General features: G+C 45.5%; 1 protein-coding gene across 1 annotated transcript in view; it reads right to left on the bottom strand.

The window, feature by feature from the left end:
* The window catches only part of igf1ra (insulin-like growth factor 1a receptor), a 72,064-nt gene that overhangs the window by 13,150 nt on the left and 34,594 nt on the right, over positions 1–24,320 (bottom strand). The window contains exons 3-10 of the mRNA XM_041939594.1: positions 5,852–6,152; positions 4,851–4,987; positions 3,920–4,064; positions 2,911–3,119; positions 2,613–2,739; positions 1,725–1,960; positions 1,424–1,591; positions 986–1,193 (exon numbers count right to left, since the gene is read on the bottom strand). Coding sequence (XP_041795528.1) covers positions 986–1,193; positions 1,424–1,591; positions 1,725–1,960; positions 2,613–2,739; positions 2,911–3,119; positions 3,920–4,064; positions 4,851–4,987; positions 5,852–6,152 — 1,531 coding nt within the window. The remainder of the gene's footprint in view (positions 1–985; positions 1,194–1,423; positions 1,592–1,724; positions 1,961–2,612; positions 2,740–2,910; positions 3,120–3,919; positions 4,065–4,850; positions 4,988–5,851; positions 6,153–24,320) is intronic.

The raw sequence follows: 24,320 nt of genomic DNA, 5'->3' as shown, positions 1-24,320 counted from the left end.
CGGGACCTGCCACCCGCCTGTTTCCTAGACAGCTATAGTATAACAAATCAACACAGCCAGAGAGAGGAGGAGGAGGAGGAGGAGGAGGAGGCAGGGCAGATATGAGTTCAATTACAATAGAACGCTATGTTTTATTATTCTTCCTCTGGAAACATATCGATCCAATTCCACAAGAGCATTGCAAAGGGAATTAGAAGGGCACTATAATGCTGTTTGAATGAAAGAACTTAAGTTTGGAGGCTCGGAGGCATCGTTTAAAGCTACGGATTCATAAGATACCTGCTGAGCGTTCTCAGTGAGGAGCAACAAGTATATCAAAGTCTCTATATTTCACGGTGATGGATGGTGGAGATGGAGTGGTACGCCCCCCTTTCGCAAATGCATAGATTGTGTGTGACCGTCTGTATGAGAATAAAGGAGGGTGGGAGAAGACCGGAGCGGGAGACTTCCAAACAGTGAAACATCCTTTGCCACGAGCAAGTTAAATGATAACACAACACAGATGTCAGTCCCTATTGTGGGGAACAAAAGCCTAAGCAGCTACGAGTGTGCAGCCAAACTGGGCCCTTCAGACTCCTTAATCACATCTCTCTCCTGGGTTTGTTTGTGTTGCCTAAATTGCTGCCTGCTAGGTCCTAACATCCCCCGTGCCACGGCAACAGAAAGCCACAAGCGCGCTAAGAAGGCTTTGGATCCAGCTCAGCGTGTCTCCTCATCTGCACCGCCCGACAAAAAGGGCCGAGCCCAGCGGGCCGGCTCGGCCCCCATCCGGTCCATCTACAATACGCGGGCTCGGGTCCCGTCAGCTACACTGAGGAGCCGTTACACCCGGGCCGCCACCTCATTCCTCATTTTGACCCGTCGAGGCAAACAAGTTCAGCTCTCGGCAAAATGAAAGGAGGCACAGGGCAGGAGCTGTAAACAGTTTAAAGGGATAACTGGGTGGCTGATATTATACCGCCACTCCATCTGTGACTCACTATACCTTGGCAGAAAGATGGCGTTGTGGAGGAAGTTCTCAAAAACTTTAAAAAAGACGCGGTCGTCCTTCTCCCGGTCCTTCTCCTCGGGGGTCTTCTGGCAAGCGCAGCACGGGCCCTTCTCTGCCCCCGCCAGGTCAGACTTGGTGGGCTTGGTGTTCTCTTCCATGTCTGTGAGCCCCGTGGCTGGGATACGGATTGGGATCTTCAGCTCTGTTTTAGGACAGACCAAGTGTTTAGGGACGGGCAGCATTCTGCATCACCAGAGCAGCCACTTATAATACGCTTAGACACATTTCAAAACAAGAGTGGTTTTTGAAGAGTAATGCAATAGTTCAACATTCTTGGAAGCACACTTATGTCAGATGATCTCGTGTCTGTGTGTAAATATGAGCTCAGGCAATAAAAGATGGTTACTGTTTTGCAGAATGAGTGATGCAGACCTTTGGAGCAGTAGTTATGTTGGTAGAGCTCTCTGTCTTCAGGCTGCTGCTGCCAGCGGACCAGGTAGTAGGTCAGGTTGCCGTTGGGAAAAGCTGGTGGGGACCATTTCACCACAAGCTTGGTTGAGGAGTTGGCAAATGCACGGGCCTCTTTGGGCATCGACGGCACTGCAATGAAGCCAAAGTCATGGTATATTACATTTAAATTATTCCATTAAGAACTGAAAAGGTTGCATTACCATCACAGATCATTTAAAAACAGCTTTAGAAATACTCAACATCTAGTAGTGGTCAGACTTACGCGACGGGCGTGTGCGAATGTAGATTATATCACTCTTTGCACCAGTGATGTGTTTGTCCTCCACCTGCAGGGTAATGGCCTTCACAAAAATAGCATACTGGGTCCAGGGCTTGAGGTGCAGAAGACTGACTTTTGGGTCAGTGTTTTCATCCTGAGGGAGATCCACATCCACCATGTGCCAGCTGTTTGAGCCACAGCCGTCCTGGCCGTCAAACTCTGTGATGTTCTGGAAAGGGCTGTTAAAGGCACAAAGCATGGCAGCGTGTTTACAAAAAAATGACATCTACTTATATCAAAACTGACCGCTGGTACACAAGTAAAACACTCCGTCACGTTTGAAGATGTGATTAATCTTAAAAGACTTTGCCAATGGTTTTGCATATTTTAGCCCATTATTTACAAATCTTGTGTATTTTACAATTTTTGAGTGACTACTTACCTTCAAGGCAGCAGAGGCATTTGCTTTGCTTTGAACCATTTCAATAAGAAAGTCTGACAGGTAATCAAACCCAGATCTCAAACAATAAGCAGACATGGATGCTGTAAATATGATGTTGTGAGTTTGGTTGTTTTCCATTAGAGGAGTTTTTCTATTGGTCATCTGAAATCAGACTGCCTCAAAGGCAGGAAATGAATCCAAAAGCTCAAAGCTGGAAAATGGTTGGCAGCAATGTGAATTGCTCACGGTTAGTATTGGGATAAAATATGCAAAACCAGACAGATATGATGATCTAAGATTTTGTTTTTCCACAAAATAGCTCTGATTTTGAGAAGTTCTGACTTTAAAGAAACAGGCTCAAAAGAGAAGTGGTTTGTGTACAAAAAAATCATTTACACATGGTGGTGTGTTATAGAGGGGGAAAAACGAGTTAGTTAATGAGTACTCACGACTCTTTGTAGTAGACTATGAAGCTGATAAGGTCCCTGTAGCCCGGTGGCTGGTAGCGCTCCCATGTCATCCTGATCGTGTGGCTTGATGTGATGTTCGACTTGATCTTCAAGATATGACTTTCACCTGTTGTGACAGAGCAGGACTCTCAATGAGACACACATGCAAACACAAAATGACATAACGCGTCTTTTGTTCAAGTCCCCACGCGCTAGATGACTTAAATAACTTGCATGTGTTTCATTCGCAACAAAAATGTAGATCAACCCGCCAAAGTTCATGTGAAAAAAAACTCACAGCTGGCTCTTTCGCCGTTGTTACGGAAATCACCCTCCTCTGGCTTCACGGTTATGCCTGTCTTATCCCACATTTTGTGGATCTCAGACATGCAGAGTTTAGGGTTCAGGCGAAAGAAGAGACGTCCATTCAGGATCGTCAGGTTGTGCTGATTCCAGTCCCACAGGTACTGCAGATGCTGGTTGTTGATGGCGGAGAACGAATACATGCTGACAATGGAAGGAGATCAAGAGAAGGTTACAACCACCTCACAGAAAGGAACAAAACATTTATTTCGTTTTTATTGAACATGTGTCATTGGAGCTGAAGGTGTCAGAAATGTGGTTAAAAAGTTTTGCCACCTGGTGGCAGCGTTATGTGCTAACAGAGGAGGACATGGCGTGGCGCTCAGGTTTGTGTGTCTCTCTGACAATGAGCCTGGGTTTGCTCATGAAACAGAAACAGTGCTAACACCCTGAGCTAAAGCAGTCCAAGTAACAGCAGCAGAACACCTCCAGAGCGAAGGGAATGTCTGCCATCCTGGACAGCATTCCTCTGAGTGAAACTTTACCCTGGGAGAAACGACAACAAGAAGGGCGACAGGATTTCCCATGACCCCGTTGGCCATTACCAAAAAAACTTTCCCTCATATCTAAGACTGCTGCTGATAGCACAGTAAAGGCGATGCTGATGGACCTGAGTCTTTTCATCAGCTTTGTAGCCACACTCCCTCATCTAGCCTGTCTGAATCATTTTTAAAATGATACTGCAATATCTGTAAACAGCGTTCCAAGACACCGTTATTTTAAGATTTGTCAATTTACTTCAATGTACACCTCCACCATCCAGGGCAGACGCCCGCTCACCAAGAAGTCACTCTGACATCAATGTAACTTCAATGACACGTTGGTGGCAACCTCCCTGCTGAGCTGCGGTTTGCTCGTGTCCTCTAATTCACTCAGTCATCGCACACAAGCATGCACACATTCACAGGCACAATGTGCAGACAAACAGCGCAGACGAGCCATACTTGTCGATGAGTTCCTGCCCATTGATGTAACGCAGGCTCTTGAGGAAGGACAGCGAGCCAAGTGCGTGGGAGTGTCGAATCTTCACATAGCCCGTCACTCGCTGGATCAATCCCATGAAGCTCTCCAGCTCAGACGCAATGTTATCTGGGGACAGGGGATAAACATAAACACAGCGTATAAAAGCCACGTTAAAAAAATCCACAGGGACCTCGACTGCTACTATGACACCCAGGCTAGCTCTTAACGCAAATATCCCGATGAGCACGACATTGTATAAGCTTCATCATATGTGGAGATTAGCTTGCGAGCCGCCCTGTCAACTGAGCAAATAAACGGCATTATAGCATAATGTGATAATTGGGTTACAGTGCAGGAAGCAGATGTAATGTTGTTTTGGTGGTCCGCACCGTGCATCCCAGCAGCTTAGACCACCAGGCTCTTTATCTGTCTCAGTAATCATAATATTTGCAGGGCAGTCAAGTACAACACAGCATACTGGCTCTCTATCAGTCATTATAAAGCACTTATACTGCCTTATCCTGGGTGTTAGCGTTAGATTTTTAAGATCATGAATTCATGTACACAAACATCCTTACTTATTATCCTTACTTATTATCAACAAGCAGTAATTACAAGGTTATTGGCCTAGTAGTTGTAGAATGTGGTCAAGCAGAATAAGGCATGAATAATTGTTTTATAATGCCTAATTTAGAGCCAATATGCTACAAATATGCATGCTAATAAGCAGCTATTTAATGGTGAATATGTCAGCTAAATACCTCAATACGTCTAACGTATAGCGTATAATCCAAGTGGTTGCAGCTGAGGTTGTACTGTACTATAGCCTGGAGTGTAGTAAGCAGTAGCATGGTCTACTAAGCTAAGATGCACTGTGAAAATTACAGTTCATGTGGTGCTAATAGCACTCACTTCCACGGCGGATGTTGATGTCCAGATTTCCTTCGATGACGGTGCAGTCCTTCAGGGACTGAGCAGCATCCACAGAGTCAATGACTGGGGATGTGCAGGGCTTGTCGCACGGGCCATTGCAGGCACTGCATAACATGCTGTGTCCAGCAGAGGCAGAGGGAGGGAGTGAATGAGAGGAAAGAGACATGAGTAAATACTGTGAAAAGAACGAGCAAAATCTTATGTGAACTTTCCTACCTCATCCAGAAATCATTTGTCCACTCCTTAACTCCCAAGCATTCCAAAGGATTCAGGCAAATAAATTCAGCGCATGTGATACAAGGTCATCTCTCACGCAGAGAGTTTAATCTTTTATGGGCCCTGATCTGAACTCGTGAGAGAGTGACTCACTGTATTGACCTCAGAGACAAAACAGCAGTGGTATGGCCAAAAACCGTGCAGCAGCAGCAGAGAGCCGGCATGGAAAGTTTGGGAATTGACGAGGCAAAGCAGGGAGGAAAGTCGCACACAAAGAAGCTTTCTTATTCTAGGTTAATGTCAAACAAAGGAAATGTCAGGTGAGTCTCTTGAATCATTAATAGTCCAACATGCTCTTAACCTCCAGCACTTCCAGCCTTGAGACCTACTTTAAGAGCAGGAGCTGTGAAGGGCCAGGTCAGGTGAAGTTCAGCTCAAGGATACTTTATGCAAATAAATTCTTTATGCAGAAGTACGCAGAGAACACAAGTGCCTTTAGTGTCTGTGAATACTGAGGAGAAACCACTCTGCTATCCCCAGAAAGAAAACAGCCAGGAAATAATACTAAGACCTCTGGCTTGCTCTGTGAAAAAGGTTGTTGTCTCGTTCAAATACAGAACATTAAAAAAAGACCACTTAAGCACTGACAAATCTAAGACATGACGTATAATGATTACCTTTAATATTTTGTACATTCAGTGTCACCTGGCATGGCACTTCTAAATCATCAGGACCTAAACTAGAAGTGAAGGGTACGTCTTTACCGATTAGTCTCGTTGCGTGTGAAGCCAGAGGGGCAGTCGGGCATGCATTCTCCCCCGTGGATGACAAAGTGAGTGTCACCGGGCAGGTGCACTTGAGAGCACAGGTCCATGGTGATGCAGCGCCAGCCCTCAAACTTGTAAGTGTCGGGGGGACAGTCTGGCACACAGCGACCCTCGTGGTGGTAGTGGAGGCAGGCGGAGCAGGCCATGTCGTTGTTGGGTTCAGAGCAGCTGCCCAGACACTGGCTGTGGCAACACTCCCCCTTGTCTGTGCAGGCGAGCTTGCAGTGTTCTGGGCATACTGGAGGAAACAGAGAAAGATGGGGAAGAGGTCAGTTTTGGGAGGGTGTAAACAGTCTGCACTGCGGGAAGCTATTACAACAAAGTCAAGGATGATAAAGGTCAAAAAGATACAAAACTAATACTTATGCAGCACAGATTGTGATTTAAATATCATGCACAAAATGTAGAAATGAGATTAAAGAGGAGTACAGAGTCAGTGTGCATACATAGTACGTGTGTACAGTATGTATCACACAGAGAGGTCTCTTATTTGTCTTACCCTCATTGGTATAAACAGGGGGACAAAATAATGGCACACCTGTCAGCATAGGTCATTCAATTCAATAGCACCACAAACTGCAGCCTCCAAAATGACTATAAAGTTGAATCAACACTTCTGTAAAGTAGTTCCAACAAAAAACTGAACAGTATAAAAGATGGGATTTATTGCAGGGCTGTTGCGTTAGCTTTAGCTATTATAATATATTTTCCTAATTCATTAATATTCTTCTCTAATGGAAGAAAAGATCTTTGCAGCTAGAACAAAACTCTCACTCCTGCTATCACTGCAGCTTCTAAGAAAGAACTACTGTACATCGTTCCAGGCTGCGAGGGGAAAAAAATGACAGTAAAACGATTGTGTGGGGTGTTTCAAATTAAGCTTGAGTAACATGAATAATAGAAGCTCCTCTGTTTACTGAGCATCACTGAGAAACCAAAGCCCATAACAATATGTTATCAATAACGCACAGCATTTTCCCGTAGCTTTGGACAGACAAATAGTACGTTTGACAAATTGTGCATCCTGACAGTTTGTCAGATTTATCTAACTGCACTTACAAAATGACCATTAATGTATCAGCCTCCAACCCCCGAGAATAAGTCTTTCCAAATCCCAACTTTGGCTCAGAAAAGACAAAAGCGCTCATTCAGGTAATAAGACAGAAGAAAATGAGATCACCAGCTACTTCTAACTAATCTCATCGGCCCCGCGCTTAAATTAACAGTGACACGGATGAAAATGGCAAATGGAAAGTGTCTGTTTTTAATGTTCAAAAGCATTTTTACTGTAGCCTATTTATAGACAGGCACTTCTGAAAAAGCAGATGTAGAGTGAAGAAAGCAGATGATTCCCACTGTTAACTAATCTTGAGACACTGCAGGCAGGAGTGTCCTAGTTTCAAATGAGACCACTCCATAGAAAAAGCACCTGGTATGCGCGTTTGTGTGCCTGTGTGTGTGTGCGTGTGTGTGCGTGTGAACTTTTATGAATGATTGTGAAAGGCCTGGTGACAAGGTGCTCTTGCTAATGATTGTTGCCTGTTTGAGGAGTCTGTCAACATGAAGGGCTGCTCTGGGAAAGACTGAGTCAAGGGTTCAGGTTTCTTTGGGGAAATGAGTAACAGATAAGAAATCTGTCTGCAAGTCTGATTACAAAAAAAAACCCCTGCCTGTTTTACATACTAGAAATTGTGCAGGCAGCCCCCCCCCCCCCCCAGTCCGGCACTCCCGTGTTGTTTGTGTATTCGGGCCTTAAGTGTTTACTATTTATTGTTATGCTCTTTGTTATTGCTGCAAAGCAAATTTCCCCACAGGGGCAATAAAGCTGAACTGAACTACACTGAACTGAACTGAAATAAGAGGCACAGCACTCCTGGTTCCTTAGCAACCGCCTCCTGGTGCAAAGCCAGAGCTGGAAGGAAATGTGCACACACACACACACTCATACACACTCAGACAAAAGTACACTAAAACACACATTTCACCACTCTCTTTCATGTGGGCTATTATCATTTGCAAGACTGCAAATTTAACTTCATTGTCACCGGTGTCATTATTTCAGCCGTCCTCATAACAGCCACTTTAACAGGAGTACACGTGATGAAGGCCGCGAAGGCATGTGCGTGCGACGTGTGTGCACATGCATGTTGGTATGTGAATATTTGCGTGTGCCAGAGAGAAAGAGGAAAAGGAGCTCTGCTTGTTTATTTGCTTTTAAATTAAACGCGGGTGTCGGAGCATTGTCGGTTCGCTTTGTGAATCAGTCACGAGAATGAAGCCGGCTGCCGAGCTAATCTCTTTATGAATATTTCATGTTGCTTTACAAAACATCTGTGTAGGTTAAGAACGTGACGGTGCACTACGGCAACGCTGCAGAGCAAACACACACTCCCCCACAGTGCCAACTCCAGTTCGCTTCACAAGGGAAGGGGAATGAACTCTTCCCACTCCTGACAGCGTCTCAAATACTTGCCATTCTTTCTCACATTCAGTCAAATCTAATAGTGCAGAAGAGGTGAAATGGTCCATTTGGAAAATTCCTTCAGGATTCTATGACAAAAGAAAAAACAAAACTCCTCTGGCTATTTCCTCAACAACAACAAAAAAAAAAACTTCTCATTCACTAGAGCAGATAAAATATCGTTATCATTCAATCAATACACTGCAGAACCTCAGGAATTTCCAATAACTCTTTCCTGACAAGACAAATCTTGAAATTACACAGCAGTCACTGCATGTAAGAGTACTTTCATGATGTCATGAGTAAGACTGAGAGTATTTAGTTATATGGCCTTTGCTGTGCTATGTATAGCTTCACACTATGTTCTGCACACCAGCAGTTGACTGGCTCTGTGGTGCCTCATGAATAGTGTATCTAACTAGTCTGGATCTGGTCCAAAGAAAATGGCAAAGGTCTTTTTTAAAACTACAGCATCAAATGCCAACACACACAGGTTCTCACATGGCAGCTGTGATTTGATTGGAAATACGATGCTGACATTAGCGTGGTTAAAGCAGGCAGATCAGTTTTGCACATTTGCAAAAAGGGAGAAACATCAGCGAGGATTAATTTTCTTGGAATCCTACCAAAAGGGGGCAGCCAAGGCAAACTCTAATGAGCCTTATTGGAGGAGGTCCCTTCCTTCCGCATCATTTTAACAGATTCCTCAATGAAGAGAAATTCCAAACATGCATACCTTCCGCCAGAAGAAAGCGGAGGGAGGGGGAGCTACTGCCTTAAATCCATATAAGTCGACCCGGTTTCACTGTGTGACCAAACAACCCGTGGTATCAAGGATACAATCCACTATTTATAGATGCTCCTAATGCGGCCCTATTTCCACGCTGCTGCTCTCTACACATAGCTATGCAGGCCATTGTGGGTTTCCACTACTTCAAAGGAAAGGGACTACCTAACAAGGGGCTCCTCTTAAGATACGTCGTCATCATCTTCGTAGTCCCCTGAGTGGATGTTTAATATGAGCAGGAATAAATTAGAAGCATCAGCAGGCTGAGATTTGACACTGTTTAAGCGTATATGGTGTTACATTAAGGAACTGTTGAAAGACAAGCCTGCAGAGAACAAGCTGCAGAAACAAAAACTTTGACAATGATGTGAGGCTGCAGAGTCAAATAAGTCAAACTGTCGGCAGTGGGGGCAGGGAGGCTTATGATGTTGCTCCTCTCATACAGTAGTTACACAACCCCCCTCCCTCCTGCTCTTTCCCTGAGCAAACACAGTCAGGTCAGACACCATAGCCAACCACCAGCCTGCCCCTGCTGTTCACCAGAGCACTGCGACACGTGGAGCGACCGGGTCCATTTCATCAATAGTAAACGAGACAACAGTCAGCACTGAGGTGTCTCCTTCTGAGCAGCTGGTGCATCCCTACAACCGCCATTAAATACAGCAGCAGGGGAAGGAAGACGCCTCGCTAATAGGCCTGAGAGACAGACAAGTGCCGTGCACTGTTTGGTTTTTGTTCTAAAGGTATCCTCCAGTCGCTGGACTATGTGAAGAATCTGCAGAATGTTTCAGGCCGCAGAGGATTCAAGGGGGAGAATGTTAATCCCTTGTTCCGCTGCAACAACACAATAACAACTTCGGGAATTGCTACAGAAACCTATTTCAGCTACAAACATGATAATGCAGGTTTAATGTGAGATAAGAAAACAGGAACAGAGAATTAAAAAATTTAAAAATAACGTGCAAGTTCTGTTTTCAGTTCAAAAACAAAACCAAAAAAAAAAAGAAGATTTGAGCCTGCAGCAGAGCACAAGAGATTGCAAGCATCAAATGTATTCCTCCATCAGGCTGGCCTTGCCTTCTTAAAGCGCAGCACGCAAGAAGGTGCAAGGTCATGTGACCCAGAGCCCTTCAACCATGCCTTACCCCTCCGTTTCCACACAGCCTGTATTGACAAAAAAAGCAGCTTCAATCTGATAACAAGATGGCTAGATTTCAACACTGTCTGCCTGGAGAAGGGTCTGTGTGTGTGTGTGTGTGTGTGTGTGTGTGTGTGTGAGGATGGGTGAGAGGGTTCAAAGTTGGATTCTCCAACAAATGGCATTACTTTATTGAATAAAATCGCCGGTGCTTGAGAGGAAGAGGATTGCAGTGAACCAGTGCTCCTCATCTGAATGCGAGTCGTGTCCTGTTTGCTCGAGAGCACGCTGTGTAAGTAGACTACTACACTGTTTACATTGGGAGGCTGGTGACACGTTTACTGCCAGCAGGCCACCGCCACCTCTGAAGATTAAGTACGGTGTGAAAATGTAAGAAGTTTGGTAAGCTGATGTGATTTTTCCTTAACCAATCATAGGTGTCAGCCATAGTGAAACACAAAAATTACCTAATGAAAGATGAAATGTTGCATTCTCCATAACATATCAAAGCACGGTATGCTTTCCCTGTGTCACTGAAGATAAGTAGGAAGCGTGACAGACAGTTGGGAAATCATTCATTATTCACAGTGGGGCTCGAGGGGAGGGACGGCAGGGAGGAGGGTGTCGGGAAAGAGGAGGGTGGGGGTTAAACTAGAAGCTATCCGCTGGACCAATAGCAGGTGGGCAGGGGCGGTTCTAATCCTGATGATTGACATGTTATTGAGTCTGGAGCAGAGATGGTAAACAAGTCCTCTCTTGAGCAGGCATTGGGAGGGGGAGTCGTAACCATAGTGATTAAGCATGGCTTTTCCACAGATTCTGAGAAACCATAAGTTAAGGGGAAAACCTGAACAGACGTAGTTTACTCAACAACAAGCTTTAGTGACATTATTCCTGTAAATGGAGCTGACCCTTAGCTGGAACATTAGCTAAATATCAAAACATGACTGGGCTAAATGGAGGTTAAGATGAAAGTCAAAATAAGGTTTTTCTGCAGGAAGTAATACATTTCGACTGACTGTGACTGTGTGTTTAAGACAGTTTAATTCAACGCAAGAGTATAAATATAGTTAAGATAAAATTGCATTTTTTTAATTTTGCATGGTGGGTGCATGATGACTGGATGATTTTGTAGGAGGTTGCTGTAGGAGCTGTGCATTAATTGTCAATCACAACGCCTGCCCCTGCTCCACAACATAAACGGGGCCATAGCTCCATTAGGACATGATTAAATTTATCTCTACATCACCTCCATTTACCGCAGTATTCACTCTACTGCAAACTACAGTAATCCACTGCACTGTGGGGATGTGAAGCCTCCCACTCTGTGCAGACTCAGAGCCGGTGAGCTCAGGTTACCGGAGATGAGAGCAGTAGCAGACAGTAAGGTAGCTGAACAGGAGTACAGTAGCAGACGGCAGGCCTATCAGGGGCTGCTGCTGCTGCAGCCCAGATCGCGGGCCGACCCCCCCCAGCTCCCTGAGCTCCATCAGGCCACATCCTCATCCGGCAACCCGATCCTCCCTGGGAGCCCCCAGCGGATCACTCCAGACACTTGTTTAAACCACATCAGCCCAGACGGCCAGAGAGAGGATGCTTCCTCCACTCACAGCCAAAGACAAACCGCATCAGAGATTCCAGTGCTGTCTTACTGCTGCAGCGATAGAGTCTCAAGCGCCAGAATGGACTGATCTAATCTAAAGTGGTGTTTTTCACCTTTTCAGACAGAGTGTGTCTGGCCGTGCATGTTCGGCAAGATCGCCTGTTCTGCTGATCAGAGGGATTTTTTTTTCCAGGAGGGAACACTGCACAGTGTCATGATGTGATTTTCTCATGCAGACAGCTGGCTCAGAAAAGCTTGGCTAAATCTCTGTTCAGTCCTGCGCACAAAGGTGTGTGTGAGCCCATTCCTCTCTGTCCCAGCGTTTCTGGGTCGGTTCCACTCCCATGCCCACTAAAGACCAGCAATGTGTTTTTCACACAACTATGTGCTGGTCTGTGTGTTCAGGCATGCGTGGCATTTCCCCTCACTCATTCAGTCACAACACACACACACACACGCACACACACCTTCCTTCTACCCTCAGGCCTCCACTCACTCTGCAGCAGCTGCTGTTGTTGTTGTTGCTTTGTTGTTGATTGCACCTACTAACAGGACACAGGTATGCAGCACCGTCACATGTGAAAACACTTTGTGTTTTTATCACTGAAGAGGAACAGGATGGTCTGAAAGCTATTAAAGACGCATTAAAACAGTGGAAAAAGTGAGTAAGAAGATCCATGATAACTGGTATTTACCAAAACTATGGCAAACACAATGCACACAAATATTCTGATATTAGCACAATTGATTGTCATTATTAAGTATTAGCCACCATAAGGGTTAGAGTTAGAGAAACTGTAATATGATAATAGGTAGGGATACATTAATATTAACCATGCTACTGAGGTATATAAACACCATATGCTATTGACACATCGTAGTTATTCTTCAGGCAATTCAAGTATAGCTGGAGGAGCAGTTGAATGTTTGATTAGATGACTGACAGAAAATTCATCAGCAGCTATTATAATACTGCGTCATTTTTCAGGCATAGCTGTCAAATATTTGCTCACTCCAACGTCACATTTCTGAGAATTTGATGCTTTTCTTTATCATATATCATGGTAGTGTAAATATCTTTGGGTTTTGGATAAAACATGCAACCTATATTGGGAAATCGATCATTTGATTAATTGAAAAAATCTGCAGACTAATCAATAGCAAAAATAAAAGCTCTTAATTTGTATAGAAATGTATATGAAGCATTTTGGCATGAAGGTTAATAACAGACTGCAAATTCTCTTTCAAAAGAGCTTCTTCACAGGGAATCCAGATGTTCGTGTGTGGAACTGACCAGTGGGGTCAAACCCCAGAACTGAGCCTGGGCCCAAGCTGAACTTCTGAATCCCTGTAGGCAAGACTTCTAATAGGCCTGAAGTCCCAGAGTCCCAGTTCTTCCCTCGACAGAAGCACCCCTGGAGTCACATATTTGTAGCATAAAGACAGGCCTCTGCGGCAATCTTCCACATTAAATCAGGCAACTCTCCAACTAACTCAGAGGACTCACTCACAGTTGCTGTCATGACTCAGAGGGTCTTCAAAAAACGGACCCATGAAGCTATCATACGAATGCATGGCACAGAATCATTTTAGCTCCACTAGAACAACACATCTAAATCAAGTATTATTTGAGAGATGGCTGCTCTGTGACTACACAATGGATGGCAAGTAGGTACATCACCTGCTGCATTCCTGATGCTGACTTACTCATTTGAAGAAACTAAATCAGTGGGACAGTCAATGCATTCAGCAGGGGCAAATCAAAGTACTGCAGCTGAATGTTTCTGTTGTTTTCAGCCGTATGGTTAAGCTCAATAATGGTACTCACAGAAGTCATCATGTCAGTCACAGGCACCGAATGTGACAGACTGCATAGCTAAGTAAGATGCTAAGGTAGGCATTAGTATGAGAAAAACAACTTTGGGGAGAACTCAGGCAACATTTTTTTTTTCCCTCTCTCCTCACAGATTTGGAGGTGTTTCCTCTCACTAAATGTGGCTTCTAAAAATACCTGACTTCCCAGATCTGCTTCATCAAATACACTGTGTTTCCTGGCAGTGCTGTGCTGGCTGCCTGGCGAGCTGTGCTGGCTGGCTGTTTTGCTAGCTGGGTGACTGGTTGGGGTTAGTGAGAGCATGTCAAGCCCTCACACCCCTTCAGCCTCCTACGCACTGCACTCTAATCCCTCTTGTGAATGTAGGGAAGACAATTAGTCAAGACTAATGCTTGGTTACTACAAAAACACAAGATGTATCACGCAACACCGGAGGGAAACATAACAAAGGGTACACAGAAAATGAAGAACTTACTGCTTCACTTGGCTCAGGTGCTGGATGTTTGCAGGCACAGTCTAACACCTGGCTGTGTACCCACCTGTCCCCAGACAGGCGGCTACCCAGAGAGAACCTGCAGCCATATGGACCAGTGTTGATTCTCAACACATTCAAACTGATTGCACAGCACTTCAACAAACACCTTGGCATTTTCTTTTTTTTTTAAATCTGACTCTTGACTTAAAGTACCTGCAAAATGATGCAAGCAACCAAGCGCAGTACTTTTGTGTAACATTTTTACTCCATACCCAAACTTGGTTCAAGCCTATCATCATCAGAGCATCGGAATAGTAGTGGCTCTGGTGCCAAGGCCTATTTCTGTAGATGACCATCTGCAGCTTTGCAGCACACGGTGCCCAGACTTCATCCTGGCACGTCGTCCAGCATACATTCTCCCTGCTGGCACGACGTCTGGATTCAAAATGACACATCTTCATTTCACATTGACTTCAAGGAGGCCCTAATCCTGATTAAGCAGCAACATTTGCCTTGAGCTAAAAAGCTGATGGGGATAAGTTTGCATTCATTGCAAGCCTTCACACCAGGTTAAAATGGAGCGCTTTGCAAACACTGAGAAGGCTATTAGTCGATTACTGAGCAGATAGCCAGCGGACTGTAAATCCTGAAATTATGGTTAAGTTTGGTTACATTTTATATGTGTGTGAGTGTGTGTACACAGTAGCTTACATTGCAGGCTCTGTCTGTATGTCTGACTGCAGCTTCCTTGTCTCTCAGATGACAGTGGCTGGTTGCTGGCACACGCAGACAGACTGCGGTGAAATGCCGTTGCTCAGCCCATTTCTCCAGTGCATCTCCCTCTTCTCTTTGGGATATACGCCTCAGTGTCTGCCACCTCAGTGGAGCCTGACGTTCTGTGCAGTCCTATTAGCCACTTCAAATATGACATCTGGATTTAGGGTTTCCTTGTTCCTCCACTTAATTTCATTTTCACAGTGAGTTTCTTGAGGGTACACACAGTATCCTTTTTGTGAGGCTGCACTCGTTCCTTAAAAAGGACAAGCTGCGGGTTCAGCAGGGACAGTTGTGCCCAGAGTTAACATCTGTTACAACGCAACACTGAGACTATTCTCTCCAACTGGAGAGCCTGCATTGAGACTTTAGGCTAGTCCTTTCAAGTGTAATGGTCTGATAAGATGCCACAGTTCCAGATGTTATCACAGTAAAGCAGTACAGCATTGATCCAGTATCTGTTGTAAACAAAGTTTCATTTTGCATGAAAGAGACCTGTCAGGGATTTACCTTTTTTTCATAAATAAGCAAACCTCTTGCTTGCTTTGCCAATTTCCTATCTAGTCAGGAAGTTACTGGACCAGTGTGTAGGATTTAGGGGGCCTATTGGCAGAAATGGAATATAATATTCTTAAGTATGCTTTAATTAGTGTATAATCACCTAAAAACAAGAACCACGTTTTTGTTACCTTACAATGAGCTCTTTAAATCTACAGAGGGAGTGGGTCCACTGTGTCACCAAGTTTCTACAGTGGCCCAGACCAGACAATCCAAACACTGGCTCTAGAGAGCTCCTTTGGCCTTTTGAGTTTCGCAGCCACCACAAGTTCTTCTACACACTTCAAAAGGAAGAGGTGAGGCGAGGTGTTTTCTGTCACTGCTAGATGTAGCTAAATCCTACACACTAGTCCTTTAAATGCTCGCAGCTTGCAGGTTCTTCACTGACAGCTGAACAACACAGAAGAATAAAGGCACTTACTGCCGGCTTTGTGTCATGTTTGCACACTGATAAGGCCAAAGAGGACCAATCACGGGGAATGTTTGGCAGCATTTAACAATGAGCTGATTTTTCTCTTGATCCTTTTATTTAAAAGTGCGTTCCTGCAATAGGAGAAAAAACTCCTTTGTTCACTATGCAACAACCCTGCTTAATCTGCACATGCTATTTAGAATTTCAGATTGTTTTGTTGTATTACTACTGTGTTCTTTATATATTGTATATACAGGAAACATTTTTGTACTTTTTGTGTCTTTTGTTGTTGTACTTGCTTTTCATCTTGTGCCCCTGGCTGTAAGTCTCATTTATTCCAAGTACTTGGAAGTGAGAAACAGCTGGTGTGGGTTACCAAGTAAATGTAAAGGCACCAATTACACTAAAAAGCCATCGCAGTGCAGTAAACAGTGAACTCATAATAGCATGTCCTCATTAGTAATTGGGTAACAACAGCACCAAATATGGCAGTTGCACAAAGACTGTGCAGTGAAGTGTAAAAAACGTCACTGTTTACAAGTCCCAAATTGGTGGTTATGTCACCTTCAGTAAGTTTCACTCACAGGCTCAGTACAGACACAGCACCTTAGGTTCAACCTAAGTTTTGGTGTTAATCAGATTTCACCATGACGCAAGTCTCCCATTCACTTCTGGTCTCAAACACAAGCAGTACAGTCATGATACAGAGAGCATGGAAACTATAGGAGTGACGGACTGCAGTCTCATATCTAATCTCCCCTATATTTAGTTAAGGAACAGGGTTGCGATGGGAAATCAGCCACAGTATCAACTACAGAGAGCTGGGCACAACGGAGGAAGGAGACTGGGGGTGATTAAGTACATGAGACCAGGATGGGCACATGGGTCAAAGGTCAGAGGCTACAGGCCAAAGGCCAGAGATGGGGCAGACTATGGATAAAGCTGTGCCTGCCCTTACTGTACCAACAGCAGAAGAGGGCAGCCGATGTGGATGGAGCAGGACAGCTGACGGGCCTTAAACAGTCCCCAGCCCACACTTCCCATTGGCTACCAGTGACATCATGGTTCTATCCCCATATTTCACCTCCTCTTTTCAGGGTGGGCGGAGAGTTCAGTTATTCCTCCTCCTCCTCTCTTTCTCTACATTCAACCAGACTGTTTCTCTCTCTCCATCACACACACACACACACACACACACACACACACACGCACACACACGCACACACACACACACACACAGAGCTTCATTTGCCCCTTTTAGGGACCTCAGCAGCTTACATGGCCACTCTTGTTCAGGAGGAGGGAAGAGAGAGGGAAGGAAGGAGCAAGAAAACAGGAGAACGAAAGAACTATTACACAGCCATGCGCTCGCTCGCTCACACACACACACACACACACACACACACACACACACACACACACACACACACACACATATACACACACACACACACACACACACACACACACAAATATAAACACACTGCACATATGCTATGATTTTCATTTTCAGGCTCTAAAAGTCAAACAAGCCATTCTTAATCAACACAAGCCAAGTGAGGAGTTTTGGTTGGTGCTTCATAACATGTTATTGTGAAAGTCTAGTTTTGACATTTTCACTAGCAGACAGCTCACTAAATTACCAGCTGGGCTGCACTGTGATATGTCTCCAGTAATGAAACAAAAGGATGCTCACGGGGAAAGAGAGAAAGACACACAGAGAGAAAGAGACCCTAGGAAGGGCATTGAGAAATAATTGCTTAATATAGAAAAGATGTGCTGGAAGAACAAGAGAAATCAGACCCTCTATTTATCCAGGGCATTTAAACAGATATGTAGCAGAGGGATGCGGCTGTTTGGGGAGGCCGTATTCACAGAGATGGATCCCTGTGCCAGACAGGTGTTCCATGTCTGATGAGGGTGGAGGTGAAGGATGGAGAGAAGGTGACAGGGGAAGTGTGTGTCAATCAGCCAGTCAGCTGACCTTCCCCTGCTCTGCCACATTCAGCAGCAGTGTTCAGCCCAGGATCATCACGTCCCTCTATGAGATTTTAGCTCTTAGTCGGATTACGGAGGAGTCAGTGTGTGTAGGAGAGGTGAAATGTCATCATAGCCCCGCAGGAGGAATCAAGGGGGCTGCAGTGGGGAGTACAGATGGGGCAGATGGAGAAGGAGCAGATCAGCTCTGTGTGGACTCCACAAAGACCAGACCATCACCCCCCGCCAGCATGACAGAGCTAAATAGCTCTAAACTCCCTCCCATGTAGTTTGTCCGACTATGTAGATAATCCAAAAAGTTGCAGTCTCATCACTGAAGAACTCCACCGCTGTGAACGTACAGTAAATTAGAGCATTCAAAGGACGACACAGAGGGCAGAGAGGACAGATGCCAGCAGAGAGGCAGGGAAATGGGCACAGAGAACAAGTCTGCCTCCAACCACAGGAAGTGCTAAGCCCCCACCGTGTCAAACATAAGACTTCAAGAAATGATTGAAACAAAATACCCACGCTTTCTCCCCCAAACAAACAATGGCCTCCATTGTGAAACGCTGTGGCACACTCACAGTCAGGGGAGACATAAAGACACAGTTTGAAAACAGTGGGCCACATCCCCCCTCCTCTCTTTCTCTTCTCTCAAGGCCACAGACAACCTTCTCCTTCATTTGGGACATAGATTTGGGGGGGGGGGGTACACAACACTACCACCCACTTTGGTGCCCCCTGCTCAGAAAAATATGCCTTTGTCTTCCTGTCGTTACAGACCTCACACAACTCAACGGACCAGGCTGCAACAGTATTAGAGCACCAACAGGGGGCCTGAGCCTTGAGAGGAAGGCACGCTGCACTGCAGACATGTTACACACATCCACTGGGAATGTAAACACAAGTCTGTTCGCCTCGTTGTTACCCAAAATCTATGATATCTCATAAATGGTTGATGAATAATCAATGTGAGCAAGTTTAGCTTTAAATGGAAAGGATTCTCTGAACACAAAGATTCTTCCTTTACATTTATTCAACCGGTAGTGCGTGCACACACACACACACACACACACACACACACACACACACACACAACCAAAAACACTCATCTAAAATACAGCATTTGCTCCACAAAGTGCTACAAACAATCTTCATCTGTTCTCAGAGTCAAATCCTTTGCTCACAATAATATTTCACACTTACTATCATTCCTCCAGCTCGGTTTCATTCAGCTGGAGGGTTTCCCCAAAACAGATCACTTTACGTCAGTTTTATGCCGTTCTTAAGCGATCACTCTGCTCCTCTGACATACGTGTGGGAACCTGTGGAAAGAGGACACTGCAGCAACTGCACACGCTGCAATCGCAGGAGGAGCCGGTTCTATATTTACTTGAGAACCGGCCCGTATCCCTGCTGTCCCCAGATGCAGTCATTTGTTGCAGTTATTTCATAAATGTCTTGTTAACTATTATTGGTCTGAAAGCCGCCAAATTGCACATCATAAACTGTAACAAATGGAGGGCCTCAGGCTATATTTACTGTTCCACGGTAGCACTGCAGCAGCTCTGGAACTGGTTCAGAAAAAAAATACTACGCCTAGTAACAGAGGATACTTGTGATTCAAGTATTTGACTGCACCAAAAGCCATGCAGATGATGACACAAAGACCCCTCTGTAACATTTAAATTCTTAATATAGTCTTATCTTCACTCAGTGTCATGATCTCATGACATATTGCCTGAGCCTGAATATGCTCTGAGTTTTACACATTATCTAGTCCTTACGCTTGAACAATGAGACCATGACAAGTGGCCAGAGTGAGAGGATGATCCACACCTGCTCGATCGCTGATTTCCTGCAGAATGCACTTAGACAAACGTGAATGTGCGCACACTCGCATACTTTCAAACAGCTGGTGCTGGGCCGGCTGGCTACAGACAGCCAGGGGAATAGATAGCTGGCTGAGAGAGGGAATGGGAGCACGCTGCTCAATCAATGAGCCATCAATCACACACACACAGCGAGACGGAGCAAACACAGGAAACAGGAGACCATATCCTTTAGCTACCACTTAAAAGAAAGCCATCAAAGTGCTGGCTCTGGCTCCAGGCCTTTTTCCATGGCCAAATTTCTAAGTACGGCTTTGTCTTGTGGTGGTTTGATTAGAGCTACTATTACTCTGCCCTGACCCCTCTCAGAGGAGTTGTGTGCGTGTGTATGTGTGTGTGTATCGTATACAGTCTGCTGCACCACAACTGCTATCTGCTATCCTAACTAGCCCACTGCTGCGGGGCCTCACTGTACTCTGCTGAGCTCTCAGACAGTACGGGGTTGTGAAAAGCCTGCCAAGGAGGCGGCAGCATTCACATAGTTGCACGCTTTCTATTTAGTACCTAAAGGAAGGATGCGGACAGTGAGCTAGTGAGCACAATACATCAGGCTAGGAATACAACTTATGATTATCATCATTATTGAGTAGTCTGTTAATTCTTTGGTAACACTTTATTTTACGGGTCCATAATTTCACAATAATTTTCAATATGTTTTGCAGAGAGCACTCTATAATACTACACTACACTATAATTTGCACTAATTATAGGGAAAATAGAGACAATGTTCAGTTGGTACACTTACACATAACCAAGAGTCTATTAGTCAGAGCGCAAAAGTTCAGCTGAAAATGAAAAATGAAATCTCTCTCCAGGCAAGCCTAAACATATATGAAGAAGTTTCCAATAATAAATTAAAAACCACCGAATGCTGTTTCAAGAAAATTCTTAATTTCCTGGACTGAATTGCACAGTTCTTTCCAGAACACTTTCAAGGAAATTAAAAAATTACAAACCCAAAAGAGTAATGCAGGTAATTGATTAGTACTGTCTATAAAATGTCAAGGAATGAAATATGCTTCAAATTGCTTGTTTTGTTTGACCAAAGTCCAAAAGCCAAACGCATTTCAAATAATATCAAAGCAGCAACTCCTCACATTTGAGACGCGAGAACTGGTGTTTGACAATGTTTTGTCACAAATTACTTATCAAAATTGATGACGATTAACTTTGTTGTCTAGTCTACATAAACAAATGTTTGACAAATTGTCTGAAGGCTACATCAGCGAGGCAGAGGCAGAACCAGACGGCCCGCCTGATCAAAGGAACATTCTGCCATTTCTTCACAGCCCCATTCCGCCTGCAGGAGCACATTCCTGCTACATGTAGGCAACGCCAGGCACACCTGAAGCATGTTATTACTGCATCGTCTGTCCTCGAGGGGGGAAAAACACAAGTTCACCGAGTTGCCCTGCGAGCAAGTGAGCTCACCCAGCTCTTACACCGTGTTCCCAGTGTGTCTTGGACGCAGAGCACGTCCAACGCATAAACAGAGTTTTGAGTCGTCTCCAAGCCGAGCTGCTCCTTTTCTGTAGCCTCGGTGGAGGGGGATAAGGCAGCCAGCGTTGCAGGCAGGATCAGCAGAATTAATGTACACAGTGAGGAGTAAACAACACCAGAGGACGTCCCCATGTCCCTGAGCCGCAGTGGCAGCATGTCCTCCTGTCTGCACTGTCACTCTGTGTCAGCTCTCATTACCTACAGCGCTACACGACCAGCACCGGCTGACTGAGTGACTGAATGGCTAATGGCACCTGCTACCTACTACTGTATGGATGAGAGTAGGGGGGCTGCCATCACCATGACAATGCACTATCCCTGACCTCGCTCCCGTAGGCTGACTGGCTCTTGCAAGCCATCAGCCATCGATTATTAATTGATAATACATAAGAAACCAATTTCAGTCTTGGTTCTTGGCTCAAAGGAGAAAAAAGGACATGCTTTAAATAGACAACAAACAAAAAAAATGAACAACAATTATCACCGACACAGGGACAAGCTAAACCAACCCTTCATCCCGTCACACAGCCGGTCTCCCTGTGCCGATTCTTGTCCGCCTCGCTGCCTTCACAAAGGTCCTGTCGGCTTATTCACCAACAGCCATAAGTTATTTGGATAGCACTATTGCACTAGGGGAAATGCAAATGAAAGGGCTGGGCAGGCCTGAACGTTCAACCCCTCTCCCTTGACACAAGACCCCCCTTGGTCCCATCATGCATCAAACAGAGCAGCACGCCCCTAACTCCCCGCAGAGACCCGAGGACGGCCGTGCCAGCATTGTGTCGGCAGTTTAAGGGTAGACGCAAGTTGGCTAGCGATGGGAGCGAGGGATCAATACATCTTGGCAGAGCAACGCCTCATGTCACGAGCTTCCGTGTAATATACTGCCGCAGAAAAGGAGAACACTCTCTGTGACCCCGAAGACGACAAAGAAGAACGTGACAGATTCTCAACAAAAGTATCCGTGCTGGCTCGGATGCACTTCTCCTGACGATTTTGAAAACTAATTTAACTTCTGTGGATGCATCCTGAAACACAGAGTGAGAAACTGGGGAGAAAAAGATCAAGATTGCTTCATTACACAGTTAAACCTAATACAGTCTCTGCTACCAATAGAGCCAACACCTTTCCTGCAACTACAGGAAACAACCTGGATATTTCAGTTGGGATGAGAAAAAATGTTGCGTGTATACAAACAATAGTGCAAATAAAGTACTGTGCACTTGTCTGGTGAGCCCCTGGGACTGCACTTTAAAATAACAGCGGAGTAGATTTCATGGTGCCACTGCAGCAACAGGGCGCACAAAAATGATGCTGACAAAAAATTCACATCTCACACATAAACAAACGCAGCTGAGAAGCTGGAAGTCCCTCTTCACTGAGGCCGATGAAGACTTCATGAAAGTGTTGAGGTGTGCCTGTTAGTCCTCATACTGAGGACTGATCTGCTGTGGCTGCTAAGCGAGCAGCCTCAGGCGGAAGCACAGCCCAAATTGGGCCTTTGTTCCAGACTGCACAGTGCCTCAGCAGAGGCATGAACAAAACACAAACACACAAAGCCTGTGAAGAGGCAAGAGTGTATGTGTGTGGGCCTACCCCAGGCTCCTCCTCAGCCTGAACAGTCACACACACACACACACACACACACACACACACACACATAACCAACTCCACCACAAGCGCCTCTGAGCCGCGTCTCACCCACCCACACACATACACAACACACAACCTGACCCGCCTCCCCTCTTGCTCTCTCTCCTTCCTTATTCCTCTCCGTCTCTTGCTCTCTCCTTCCCACTCTCATTCATAAAATGGCCGCTTCACAACTCCAGCTGCTGGCACGGAATTTAAAGATGAGGGGTCAGGGGCAGCAACGGGCCAGGAGGGACTTGTTTGTTCTATTTTTCCCCTCCCTTCCATCTCTTCGTGCCCCCTTCTCTGGACGTCTAACCGTTTCCATCCCGCACCAGCGCTAGGATTTGTCCGCCTAATTCTCCTCCTCGCATATGCCAGCCTTCCTCATCCCTGCCCCCCACCCCCACCCCCCACCCCCCACCTTCTCCCCCCTCCCCTCCAAAACAAACCTGATACCCTCATGGCCTGGGAGGGAAACTGAAGCTATGCGTCTGGCAAGGGAAGGCAGGCGCAGAGCAGAGCGGGGGCAGGAGCAAGCGCTGGTGGCTCCTCCTCAGAGGCCAGCGAGAGGGGAACGGGGACATTCTCAAGTTCCATCCCTGGAACACATCCTCCATGTTTCTGCAGTTTTACCACATCACACGCACACACATGCAGACTATCGAGGCGTGCGTTCAAAGCAACATGAGATTCATTGCTATAACATTTGCTTTTTATCCCCGCTCTTTGTAGTCCAGAAATAGGAGGAGGAGATTTTTTTTTTTTGTCTTTTCATACCCAAACATTTTGTAAGGTGGCATTTGTGCAGGATGGACGATCTACGTTAAAGGAGCGTCAAAATGAGGCAGAGCAAATAGATTGTGTCCCTGAGCAGCTCATTCCAGCCTGCCACAGAGTTTTATAAACTGATCAATCAGATGGTGACTGCACACCAGGTTGAGAAGAGAAAACAAAGACTACAGTGCCTGAACCATTCAGAGAACACCACAGGGTGCAATGATAAGTGTCACTGTGTGTGTGTTTGTATGTGCGGAGGAGGTGTGTCTATCTAGTCGGAGGTGAATGAGTGCATGAGCGCTAATGCATCTGTTTCCCCCCACTATGCCACTCTGCAGCGTCTTCTGCTGTAAGCACACAAATTAAAACTCACTCAAGCAAGAGCCTTGGCTAACCCCCCCACCCCACCCCTCCATCCATCCATCCCTCCCCTCTCCTCTCCTGCTGCTGCAGCCTCAAGCAGACAAGGGGGCAAGGAAGGAAGGAAGGACCGAGGGGCCGCAGCGAAGCCGAACAGACCCACCTCTTGCTGGAATTAGTTTTAATTTGGGAGGGTGGGGCTGGGCCTGGGCTTCTGTGG

The sequence above is a fragment of the Chelmon rostratus genome, chromosome 6 (assembly GCF_017976325.1).
Source record: "Chelmon rostratus isolate fCheRos1 chromosome 6, fCheRos1.pri, whole genome shotgun sequence".
NCBI lineage: Eukaryota > Metazoa > Chordata > Actinopteri > Chaetodontiformes > Chaetodontidae > Chelmon > Chelmon rostratus.
This window is presented reverse-complemented; position numbering and strand designations above follow the sequence as displayed.